The sequence below is a fragment of the Fusarium falciforme genome, chromosome 12 (assembly GCF_026873545.1).
Source record: "Fusarium falciforme chromosome 12, complete sequence".
Taxonomy (NCBI): Eukaryota; Fungi; Ascomycota; class Sordariomycetes; order Hypocreales; family Nectriaceae; genus Fusarium; species Fusarium falciforme.
Window position 1 is genome coordinate 1968830 of NC_070555.1, and position 12586 is coordinate 1981415.

Sequence of the window (12586 nt, forward strand, 5' to 3'; positions counted from 1 at the left end):
TCTTTTTTGTCTGGGTTCTTAACTTTCCTACAATAATCGGCTCCGAGGCAGTTCCACGATGACGGTTTGATCTTTTTTAACTGTCGTGCCTGTCAAGAAATTGCTCGCATCCAGTGCTGGGTTTGGGGAAAACAGATCGCAAAACATCTACATAGCATAGACCCTTTGAAACGTCACAAAGATACTTCGATAACGGCACAATCCGAATTTTTGTCTCAATCATCGGCCTCATCCCATCTCCAACATGTTCAATCGGACTTAAATGTCGAAAAATGGTGCTGTCCTTTGAAGGTGTAGGGTAGGCCAGCTCCCGCTCCCACCAGTCGGGTCAGCGGCAATTGTATTCTTCCGGCCTACGCGTGTCCATAATCCCCAGAACCTAGCCAAATTCGAAGCCTTCGGACTTCGGAACACCCCCCATATGCGATCGCGTACGCGTTTATCGTGACAATGGCTTGCAGGAGGATATTACGAAGTGCGAAGATCCGCGTAAGACTGCCGATGCGACGCAGCGATGGAGCAGTAGCTCTCGACCCATGGCCACCCTTTCCCTGAAATGTTCACGTGACTCTGTGATTCCTGGCTTCAGTGGCTCAACCCGTGTCAATTGATAGGCTGGCTACACACTTTCAGAGAACCTTAAAGGTATTCAATTGCTATCCACGTCATGGCGCAACTGCCTAGTGAAGACGTACTCTAATTTTGGTGACGCGTCTTGCTAAAATTACTGCGTGTTGATTCATGATTTTGCCTGTCCTTGTGGTGTTGCTTATCGGCGCCGACTGGTATCATCGCCGTCTTGGCTCGGTGCCGAGTCCCCACTGCCGGTCCCGAGCTCAACTCGTCAGCCACGCCAACGATGGACTCGACTTTAAGAACACGACCATGACCGCCTTTTTAAGATGAGCCTGACTGAGTTGTTTTATCATCTTGGTCCCAGGTGTTTTTAAGATCAATATGTCTTTGCCTAATCACTTCCTCGAAAACAAATCCATTGTGGTTGCTGGGGCTGGCATGGCCGGCCTAGCCTTTGCCATCTCCTTGAAGAAGAGATGGCATAGCTCACAGCCACTCCGACTCACCATCTTTGATCGCGACATCAGAAATGGTGACCCGAAAAGACAAGGCTATTCTTTGTCTATCAACGGCGTGGACAAGGACGGTGGTCTTGTGGCGCTGCAAAAACTTGGTCTCCTGGAGCTTGTCATCAAGGCAGCAACTCCAGGAACCACGAGCATGTCTTTCAAGATGTGGGATAGCAATTGGTCCGAGCTCCTTTCAGTGTCCGCGAAGCCATATGGGCATCTCCCAGTTGGCGGATTGCGGATTGCGAGGGCTGACCTGCGCGAAATCCTCATCCAAGAAGCTGAGGCTCTGGGTATTGACATCAAGTGGGAGACGCAATGCTTGAGAGCCACTTCGAAGGACGGTGGTATTGAAGTTACTGTCTCCTCCAATGCTGGTTCAAGTACCGTGCAGCACGAATGCGACATTCTGGTTGCTGCAGATGGTGCCCACAGCAAGATCCGGGCCTCTGTCCGACCTGTCGACGTGCTACAATACGCCGGAGCCACACAAATTGGCGGATTGGCTGTCTTTCCAGATGGAATTCCGAAACCTCTGAGTGAAGCATGGGGGATCCTCATCTCAGGACATGGAAACAGCTGCTTTGCTTCACCCATCAAGGACAAGACTGTTGTCTGGGCATTGAGCAAGGCTGAAGAGATGCCAGCGCAACCTGCTGGTGGAGATGGCCGTGCTCTGCTCGAGGAGGCGCGAAATCTTGGCAAGGAAATAGGAGAGCCGTATACGAGTCTTTTGAACGCGACAGATCCATCTACGGCCTTTGCTATTCCAGCAAAGGACAAACAGCCATTCAACCACCAGGGAGTCTTGCCAGGTGTCATCTTTATTGGAGACAGTAACCATGCCGTGAGCCCCTTTGCTGGGAACGGCGCTAATACGGCAATGCAAGATGGGTGCGACTTGGCTGAACTTCTCTTGTCTTCGAATTCGTTGGAGAGCGCCGTCGCTGCATACGATAATGTCTCGGTACCGCGAGCTGAGAAGACGCTCAAGTCATCACATTGGCGGATCAGCATTGCGAACCTGGAGGGCATCAAATTCTCCCTGTTTAGGCGGATGGTGATGGCAGGCGGCTTTTTCATGTGGTTGACTGGCAAATGAGATCGTTGAGTCTACAACAGGTCAACCAGTTCAAGTTGTATACGTACTCAATATGTCTTGCAAATTCATTTACATCGGATTTATATATACACAGAAGTTGAAACTTAGCTCCAACACTTACTCCGCCGTAGGAGCAAAAGCAAACCACTCATGAATACCCACTCCACCAAACTGACCTGATCCTCCCGAGGCCTTGACCGTAAGTCTTAGGCTCGTGGTGGAAATGGTGTTGAAGCTGACCTCTGGAGGATCGAAAGAAGGCTTAGTGGGATAGCTGCCCTTGGCGGACACCTTGGCCCAGCTTCCACTTCCGGTGGCATATTCCACGTACCACGAAGCTGGGGGTGGGACGCCAACGTTGGATCCGGCGGGTTGGTCTGCGAAGAAGGAGACAGCAACGCCGTTGAGCTTGACTGCCTTGTTCCATGTGTATGTCAAGACGTTGGTCTCTGGGGATCGCTCTCCTGCGTAAGAGGACCAGTAGTCAGGAGGCAGAGGAGTCTCCTTGATGCGGCCATCGTTGAGGGCAGCAATCCAGTACTGAATTGGGGTCCCGTTCTTGGATGACACTTTGGCCTTGGGGGCGATGTTGCGGGTTGGCTTGGGTGCGGCAGCTGGTCGCTTGGTCTGCTTGACCTTGAGAGGCAGGGGCGGCGATGAGGTATCGTCCCACTCGAGGGAGTCGAAAGCAACGCTTCTTCGGAAGTGACCTCCGTCCTTGGCATCAGCGGTGTGGTAGACCATGAACCATTTACCTCCGAGCTCGTAGAAGCCGGGGTGAGATGTGGTTGAGGAGACGATGCCTAGCACCACACCCCCGAATGTCCAAGGACCAAGAGGGCTGGAGGCGGTACCGTAAGCAATACAGGCGTGGTAAGAAGTAGGTGTACAAGGGGAGTTTGGACCAGCGTTGTTGGCGGCATAGAAGAGGTAGTAAGTATCCTTGCGTTTCGATAGCCAAGGTGCTTCAAAGTATCCGTCCAGATTGTTGACGCGGACTTCGCTACCTTTGATGGTAACCATGTCGGAGTCGAGCTCGTATCCTCGGAGCTGGTTGAAAGACCCCCAGTAGATGTAGACCTTTCCATCGTCATCGACCAGAACAGTCGGGTCAATGTTGTGGATGTTGTTCTTGGTCGGCACGTTCTGGGAAATGATGGGACCAGAAGGATGAGCGTCCTTGTAAGGTCCAACGGGGTCATCTGCAACGCCGACTCCAATAGAGAATGGATCTGAAGCTCCGTTCTTTTGACGGATGGAGACGTAGATGTAGAACTTGCCGTCCTTTCCTTGGACGATTTGACTCGCGTATGCTCCTCCAGGTTGAGCCCAAGAGAAGATGTCTTGTGGCTCTGCGATATCCTTGTGAAGAGTCCATTTGCCGCCAGAGGGCTTGGGGTTCCTGGCCTCAAAGAGTTGCCACTGGTTCATGACAAAGTCGTTTGTCCGCTCGTCGGCTTCATCCCTGCCCGAGAGAATGTAAACGGTATCGTTGACAACCAACGGTGCCGGATCAGCCGAGTAGAGAGAGCCATCGCCAAGGATGGGGTTTCCTGGAGAATTAAAGGTGATTATGTCTTCGGCTTGTGCTGCTCCTAGTGTCGGCAGCAAGGCAGCTGCGAGGCTGAAAGGCAGAGTCTGACGCATGGTTGTTTCCGTTTCACTTGCTCTGCAAGTTTGTAGCTTCTCGAAGACCGGCTTGAAGATCAAACCCGTAAACACGCCCTCTACCACGTTATTAAATACCGAACCCAACGTTCTGAAACAGTGGAGTTTAACTATACGAGAGTTTTGTTTGGAGTTTATTACCCGGCGATCTCCTGTTTCCACCAATACGAGAAACGCCATGGCCCAGGATGTCCAGCGCAACCCTGTGTTCCTGAAGCCGAAACGGGTAGTCCCTTTAAAAACGCTCCAATGGTTATAAAGCGCTTACAAGCCCTCGCGTTTCAATGCGGAAAAAGATCGTCAGAGTTTGATAAAGGAGCGGAGCTTAACACCTGACCTGTCTATGAATACGGCAGGTCGACGTCCTCTGCTTGTCGGAAGGATACTCCGACGTCCTCTGCTCATCGGAGGGATACTCCGCGTTTTCCTGATCTAGCCGTGCACAGCGACTTGTGAGTGTGATGGATATATGCGTGCCAATGGCGGTTGATTGATCAACGGGATTAACGCGCATATGGGTTGATGATGGTCGCTTCTCGTATCTGAGTGATATTCGTGACATACATGATCCTTGCGAGAGTTGGGAACTTTTGTAAACTCAATTATAGGCCTATAAAAGATGCCTCATGTTCTGTAGTGACATAGTTGAGACAGTGACAACCAGCACCCGCCATGAGATCCCTCCTACAGCTTGGCAAGATCGCCGCGCTGCTTGCCTCCTTTGGAGGCACTGTGCTTGCTCAGACTGACAACCTGGGTCTTGGGAATGGCTTTATCGAGGTTGATATTGGCAACTTTAAGGCTCGCATTGCGCGAGATGCCCAAGTCCTGACCTCTCTGTCACCAGCGGGTGATTCTTTTGACTTTTTGCCTTCTGACCTTCTGGATGTTCGCGCTCGGAACGGTCAATATCACTGGGGTGACATCACCTTTCGTTATCGCAAGGAGAAGGATACAGAATGGATCGACGGTGACTCTTCACAGAAGCGTCAGCCTGTCAAGAAGACCATAGCTGGAAAGGGCGTTCTCGCCGCCTCAGATATGAGTCCTACTCTTCCTACTGGGCCACTGAGCATCGTCCGAGAATGGCTCGACGTATCTGGAGATTTGGGTCTTCAGTTTACCATCAAGAACACGGGCAAGGACTCCATCGAGATTGGCAGTCTTGGATTCCCTGCCGAGTTCAACAGCATCTTCAGCAACAGAAAAGCCACAGAGATGCAGGCTCACTGCTCTCTTTCGGACCCGTACATCGGTATGGATGCTGGTCAAATCCGTGTCGCACCAGTGAAGGGTACTGGAAAGGGTCTTGTGGTCACACCTTTGACCGGCACATCATCGCCTCTGGAAGCATACCGAAACCTGGTCGAGGCTAACATCGAGCCCACACACTACGGAAGTCAGACTTTTGAGGGCTTCTACGAGTGGCAGGTCCTCACCAAGGCTTGGGCAGAGACAAAGTGGAAGTCACAAGAGCCTTGGAATCCTCCTTCATCCAAGGTCTTGAAGGCTGGTCAGTCGCTCAAGGTCGGCGTCCGATTCACAGTTTCGGACTCGATCCGAGACTTTGACAAAGCTGTTCGGAAGACGGGAACCCCTGTTGCTGTTGGCGTTCCGGGATTCATCATTGCTCAAGATTTGCCAGCCCAGCTCGTGCTTCAGAGCGATAGTGCTGTGTCGTCTGTCACTGTTTCACCTAACGGCGCTCTTCAAGTCAAGGAGGACGGCAAGGGCCGATACACTCTCAGCCCAGCTTCCTCGACTTGGGGTCGCGTGCGAGTGACAATCAAGTACAAGGATGGAAAGACTCAAACGGTCCACTACTTTGTCACCAAGCCCACAACCGAGGCGCTGAGTGACATGGGAAACTTTCTCACCACCAAGGCTTGGTTCAACGACTCTTCCGACCCCTTCAAGCGATCTCCATCTGTCATGACTTATGACTATGAGAAAGGTGCTATCGTCGATCAGGACGCCCGAGCTTGGGTTGCTGGACTCAGCGATGAGGGTGGCACTGGCGCATACGTCGCGGCTTTGATGAAGCAAGTCGTTCAGCCCAACGCCGAGGAAATTGCCAAGCTGGATGATTTTGTGCAGACTGTCATCTGGGGTGGAATCCAGAACAAGGACTATGGTGTTAAGAAGTCTCTCTTCTTCTATGAGCCATCCTCAGTTCCTGGATACAGCTACAGCAAAGACATCGACTGGACATCTTGGACATCCTGGAACAAGCAAGCTTCCTCTGTCGTCGACCGTGCGTACAATTACGTGCACGTCACCGCAGCTTACTGGTCCCTCTACCGCGTTGCTCGAGCTTATCCCGACCTCGTTTCCAAGGACTGGGACTGGTACTTGACCCAGGCTCAGAAAACCATCATCCGTATGACCAAGAGCGATGTTTGGTACGGAGATGTCGGTTTGATGGGTGAGACAGTCTTTGGAGAAGTCCTGGTCGACTTGAAGCGTGAAGGCAAAGACGCTCTTGCCAAGGCGTTGGAGGATGCCATGCAGACGCGAGCCAAGCTCTGGGACTCGCAAGAGATTCCGTATGGCAGTGAGATGGCTTGGGATTCGACTGGTCAGGAGGGAGTTTACTACTGGACTCGGTATGTGCCTGAGAAGTCTACGACTGACAGGTTGATACTGACTTATTAGCCACTTTGGTATGACCGACTCGGAGCACAAGACTATCAACAGTGTTTTGGGATACATGCCCAGCGTGCCTCACTGGGGCTGGAACGGTAACGCTCGACGATACTGGGACTTTATGTAAGTCATTGCACTCGATCTGCACGGTACATGACACTTACATCGTCACAGCTACGGAGGCAAGCTCAGGAGAATCGAGCGTCAGATCCACCACTACGGCTCTGGCCTCAACTCCCAAGTCCTCCTCTCTGCCTTCCGCGACGACCCATCCGATACCTATCTCCTCCGCGTCGGATACGCTGGATCAAGTGCCCCGATTTCCAACATCAACCAAGACGGTTTCCCAAGCGCTGCCTTCCATTCTTGGCCCGACACCCTCAAGTGGGACGGTATCACTGGTGACTACGGTGGTGGCTTCATCGGCACTGCCTTGAACTCGGGAACCTACGTTGTTGATGACAAGGATCTTGGTGTTGTTGCCTTTGGAGGTATTCTATCCAAGAGCGGCGATAACGTCACAGTCAAGCCCAAGGACGCTGTTCGTCAGCGAATCTTTATCGGACCTCTAAAGGTCTTGATCACCGTCGATGTTGGGTCTATCGATGAGTTCACCTACAATGCTGCCAAGGGTACTGTTGAGGTGACCTTGTCCCAGACAAAGGGAGCACCTAAGGCTTCAAAGGCTGCTGTTTGGGTAGAGTCCACAGGAAGCGACAAGTGGCAGATCAAGGCTACAGGAGCCAGTGCGGGTCGTGGAGGGCAGATTGTCCCTCTGGGCTCTGGATCTATTAGCGTTTCGTTTAGCAAGGCATAGATGCGCATGAAATGATTGCTGGGGAAAGTTGGAGGATTGTGAAGGTTCAATATTACAATGTACATAGTTGATGCTCGGGCGATTTGATCAGGGCACGATAGAAGTGTGAGGATATGACAATTACTCCATCCATGGAATAGTATCTCTTGATGTGAAGTGTAAATTAGGAGGTTAAATTGCATGATAGTAAACTGGGCTATCCTCTCGTGTATTACGACAGCTCGTGTGTCCCCTTAGTCTCAGTCGTTGTCCTGGTCTCCTCACGACGCTCTACGCTGACAGTCTTTGAATCAGCTTCACTGTAAACATTTCCTACACTTCCCTCAATTTCGACAAACTTCCGTAGTGGTGCGTCAAGCTCTACAGTGCTCTCCTTGGTGTGACTCTGGTTAATAGCCTTTGAATCAGCCTCAGAGTAAACATTTCCTGGGGTTCCTTCAACTTCGGTCAAGGTGGAAGTTTGCTGTGTGATCGTCTTGGGCTCCTCCTTGGTCCACTCAAGAATCTGAGAATCGGCTTCCACAAAGATGGTTCCCTGGCTGCCTTCGATCTCGGGAAGACTCAGTTGAGTATTATTCGTGGTCGACTTTCCAGCAGGCGTTGTGTCTTCTGGGCGAACTGGGCTGATAGCCGTCGAGTCAGCCTCTAGGAAGAGCTTGCCGGCACTTCCTTCAATCTCTGCCAAGTCTAGTTGCTGTTGCATCGTAAGAGAATTGCCTCCGGAGGTAGCTTGTGTCTGCTCGTGAGAGTGGTGGTTCTCGGGACGGGGGGGATTGATCGGCTGCGAGTCGGCCTCGGAGTATCTGTTGCCGGCACTTCCCTCGACCTCCACCACGCTCAACTCCATGGGCTTTTGTGTTGTAGGCTTTTCTTGGGTAGTGGAGTGAGAGATGACTTCGGTGTAAAAGCTAGTAGTTGCTGTCTCACCGATAGCAGAGGTATGGTGCTGGTGTGTCTGGTGCGTCGATGACTCAGTTACATCGTCAGACCCTCCCGACACATGCTCCTCGGTTTGGTTTCCGGGGCGTGGCTTTCCAATTGGCTGTGAGTCAGCTTCGGTGTAAACATTGCCCGGGCTTCCTTCGGCTTCGGCGAAGTTTTGTTGTCCGACTCCAGAAGATGGCTTCTCCGATGAAGATGAAGTGTGAGTTGTCGTCGTAGTCACAGTTGTCGATGGGGGGATGTTGACAGTCTGAGAGTGAGATTCCGTAGACATGATACCCGGAGATTCAATGGTCTCTGTAAAGCTGGTCTGGTGCCCGATGTGGTGGCTTGTTGAAGTCAAAGTGTTGTCACCAAGCAGCTGGAAGGAAGTAGGATGAGGCTTGCTAATAGCGTGTGAGTCGGCTTCAGTGAACACGGTTCCCGCACTGCCCTCGGCCTCAGAAAAGCTCGGGTGGTTGATCTTGGTCGCCGACTGAGAGGTTGCAGCATGGGCGCTGCTGGCATAAACATCCCACAGACTTCCTCCGGAGGCTTGAATGTCCGGCAAGTTAAGAGGTGGCTTGGCCTCAGCAGAGGACTGCTCGGTAGTGGAAGTATGGTGCGTTTTACCAGGGGGATGGTTGATGGCTTGTGAGACACCCTCGGCAAAAGTAGTTCCGGTGGTTTCGGTCTCCGTGAAGCTTTGAATACCTGGCAAGTTGATGTTGGGCTGACTAGCTGTTGGCTTTGTCGCAGAGGTATGGGTATGTTGATCAAGCTGATGAAGGGTTGTATCGTGAGACAGGCTGGTCATATGTCCGTGGCTGTTCACTGGGCTGGCGTAAGCGCTGTGAAACGCCGAATGATGGATGCTTGACTGATCAATGCTTGGGGACGAAGTTGTAGAAGACAGTCCACCAGATGGGTGCGACACGATTGTAGAATGAGTGTGGATAACAGGTTGCGAGTCCGCTTCGGTGTAGACATTGCCTGGACTACCAGCAATCTCGGCCAAGTTGGGCGATGCAGTTGGGCTAATGACAGGCTTGATGGTTGGCTTTTCCTGCTGGTAAGAGAACTGCGAGACCTCCTCAGCCTGTCGCCAGGCGTCAAACCGGGCCTTGCTGATGGCCTGGGAATCAGCTTCAGAGTAGACGTTGCCCCGCGATCCCTCGATCTCTGCGAAATGCTGCTGCTCCTTCTGAGGTGCTGTAGACTGATACGTATCGGTCTTCTTTCCCTCGGCAGCAATGCGAGCCTCTTCATCGGCTTCTTGTCGGACATTGAAACGAGCCTTGCTGATAGCTGTAGAGTCAGCCTCCGTGTAGACATTGCCAGCGGTGCCTTCAACCTCGGCCACGCCAGACTGAGGCTGCTTATATGCAGCTGCCTTTTCCTTGCTGATTTCGCTGCTGTTGGATGCGCTCGAGCCTGCACCACCTTCCACGACGACAGTTCCCTCTGGCGAAGCGGCAGGCTTCTTTCCCCGGCGTCTGAAGAAGCAGAAACCTCCCACAGCCAAGATTGCAATCACAGCGATGCCTCCGACAACTCCTCCAACAATGGCCCCAATAGGAGCCCCTCCCTTATCGTCGCTGGAGCTCGAGCTTGTCTCTGCTGTAGAGCTTCCCGTTCGAGTCGCGTCGGTAGCGTCAGCAGCGGCAGTTCCGCTCTCGCTCTCACTCTCGCTGTTGGAGTTGCTGTTGGAGTCGCTACTGGTGTCGCTGTCACCGTCTGGGCTTGGGGCTGCGAGGGTGTAGATGACAGCACCGCTCTTGCAGCAGTCGCTTCCGTCGGCCGGGGGGCAGCAATATTTATTCCTGCCGCATTCTTGCAGAGCGAACCAGGTGCCGGAATCGGCTGCAGACAGTCAATGTTAGAGTTGTCCATGCCAAATAAAGAGCGAGTATCACTCACTGTCCATGCAAATTTCGGGACAATTCGACCAATCCTTGTTCTGGCAAGCCGCACGGTAGTCGAATCGATCTGGCTGGTTGCAGAGTCCATTCGCCAAGCACTTGTCGCCCTCGCCAAAGTAGCAGCAAGTCGAATACGTCGTCGTCGAGTTACCGCAAGGCTCATACTTGTAATCCTTGGCCGCATTGCTGCCGTCGGGGTAGTAGCATGTCGCCGACGCCGAAACGGCGAGTGACGCAACCAGCAGCCACTTGTTCATGGCTCCGATCTTGCTGGGTGCAGCTCGAGATGTCGACTCCAATCCGAGGGGGAATATCGTCGCGGGGATGCCCTCGAGGTGATTGTTTTCACAGCAGAAAGACCCAATTTCCCAGAGGAATGGAAGAAAGGGGCAACCAGCTGCCACCACCTCTTTAAGGAATTCAGCCATCTCTGGGCTGAACACGAGTGGCTTACCACTGGCGTTGAGGCGCATCAACGATTTGAAGCATCAGTTCCTCCAAGTGGAGGACCCTTACAGAGCCAGCTGAGGACGTGCATCGATCTAGACTCGGTCCCTGGGCTCTGATTCGACGCCGTAGCGAAGCCCTTCAGGAACGACTGGTCGATCGGCCTTGGTCTAGGCTGCATGGGGAAAAGGGCGGTTGGACGTGGCGGGACTAGTAGGCCTGGACTTGCAATAGTTTCAATTGTTTCTTTGGCTTGGCCAGCCCTGTGACCTGCAATGAGAAAATCGAGATTCTCCACCGACTTTTAAGAAGCAGGTGATCGCTTCGGGATGTGAATCTGAAGCGGGCAATAGTTCAAGAACGCTCAGTGAGATTCTTAGCAGCTGTTACAGCTCCTTATTGCACTACTCGCGACCTGATCCAAATCCGACATCGAGTGCAGGTGGCGCAACCAGGAGTGAGGACACAATAAAACTCTCAGACCCCCAAAAAGAATGAAGATGAACGATAAAGACATTAATATGCATAAAAAGTTGTATAGCACGCACTCCTCTTGATTGTCACATGCCTTTCAGCCAAGGTGGCTTGCATCTCTTGCTCCCTATATGCACGCTTGATGCCTGCCCTTTGTGAGGGCTGAAACACTTCTGTCTGAGATACTCTTGGCTGGCCAATTGTATGCTCTCATTATTGACATCTCCAACCATCTCGACTGTGGCTTGAAATATTGATGCTGGACGCAAGCAAGATCGTCATGCAGGTTTCGAATGAAAACTGCTGAAATTCCTAGTTGCCTATGCCACACAGTATCGATGATTCCCTGCAGGACTTAGCTCATGCATCTTTCTGCAACGTCCTGTGACACGGCTCCAAGTGAGTAGCTGCAGGAGTTACATGGACATGTAGCTCAGTGTCCAGGTCAGTGATATTACGAGTTTCTAACCTTCTATGGACATGTCTACAACGGGCGAGGACTCCATCGAGGATAGAAAAGAGAGGCTCAGATAAAACAGCCAGCCTCATTATTACATCCCTTACATGTCTTAACCCATCCTTATGAGACACCATACGTGACAAGCTTCGTCCCGCTTCCCCGCCATAAACTCGTGGACAAGTGCCTACCCGATAGTCCCAACAAGAACAATGTCATCGGTGACGGATGGGCTTTAGTAATTCTTTCAAGTTGATAGAAACACCATTATTGGCTACTATGTGTTTTATACATTTGAACTTGATGTAAGTAATATGTCGATAACTATTGATGATACTGTTGTCGACGGGTAGTCTTGGGGTAAAACAAAGTGACACAGCCAACAAAATCATGGGCCACGAAAGTAACTAGTCCTATTTTCGTCTTCACATGGAAGTGGAAAACCTTTTCATCACGTTTGCTCTCTCAGATTGAGCCGAGCCTGCCTCTCCACCAATAGTGATATTAATCTCTATGTTGAATAGACATGAGAACACCCTGTAATCAGGATGCTTTCATTGATGAAAGGCCAACACCCTTTTTTCCCACGGAAAAGAAAAGGGACGAACTTACGGGCCGAACTCCGAAAGAGAGATGAGATAACTAGAGAGTGACATCTCATATCAACAACCCACTCCTCGTCACGACATGGACTCACAATAAGCTCAAACGTGACAGAGCTAATCCTTCAATGTCACCCAAATAACATGGGATGGTGTATGTCAAGATGATTTCGGTAGCAAACAGCGCCCATCTGTCAATTTAGCCTCCAGTCGGTTGTCCTACCGGACGAACGACCTTTCAGCCGACCGACCATCTACCGTCGATCTCGGCAACCTTCCGTAATCCTGGCTATTCGACCCCCAGTCATGACCTTGTGAGTATCATTGGCTAGGATAAGGAAGCAAGGTTCGGCTATGTCTTGAGAGGTTGGTGGAGGGATCGGCAAAGCAGGCCGCCTCGGAAAAGTGACTCTTGATGCTTTTCCGACCCGGAGGTCACCCTACC

The 12586-nt window shown here is 51.8% G+C and overlaps 4 protein-coding genes across 4 annotated transcripts; 2 read left to right on the forward strand and 2 right to left on the reverse strand.

The window, feature by feature from the left end:
* Positions 1–957: 957 nt before the first annotated feature.
* Positions 958–2187, forward strand: NCS54_01440000 (FAD-binding-3 domain-containing protein; the record flags this gene model as incomplete). Its single annotated transcript, XM_053159551.1, has 1 exon — positions 958–2187. One exon carries the CDS (start codon positions 958–960, stop codon positions 2185–2187), a length of 1230 nt encoding a protein of 409 aa, XP_053015526.1.
* A 117-nt stretch (positions 2188–2304) lies between these two features.
* On the reverse strand, positions 2305–3834 carry NCS54_01440100 (Hypothetical protein; the record flags this gene model as incomplete). Its single annotated transcript, XM_053159552.1, has 1 exon — positions 2305–3834. One exon carries the CDS (start codon positions 3832–3834, stop codon positions 2305–2307), a length of 1530 nt encoding a protein of 509 aa, XP_053015527.1.
* Positions 3835–4527: 693 nt separating this feature from the next.
* On the forward strand, positions 4528–7318 carry NCS54_01440200 (Hypothetical protein; the record flags this gene model as incomplete). The annotated part of the gene is made up of 3 exons (XM_053159553.1): positions 4528–6461; positions 6511–6624; positions 6676–7318. 3 exons carry the CDS (start codon positions 4528–4530, stop codon positions 7316–7318), a joined length of 2691 nt encoding a protein of 896 aa, XP_053015528.1.
* A 211-nt stretch (positions 7319–7529) lies between these two features.
* Positions 7530–10589, reverse strand: NCS54_01440300 (Hypothetical protein; the record flags this gene model as incomplete). The annotated part of the gene is made up of 2 exons (XM_053159554.1): positions 7530–10102; positions 10160–10589. 2 exons carry the CDS (start codon positions 10587–10589, stop codon positions 7530–7532), a joined length of 3003 nt encoding a protein of 1000 aa, XP_053015529.1.
* Positions 10590–12586: the final 1997 nt, after the last annotated feature.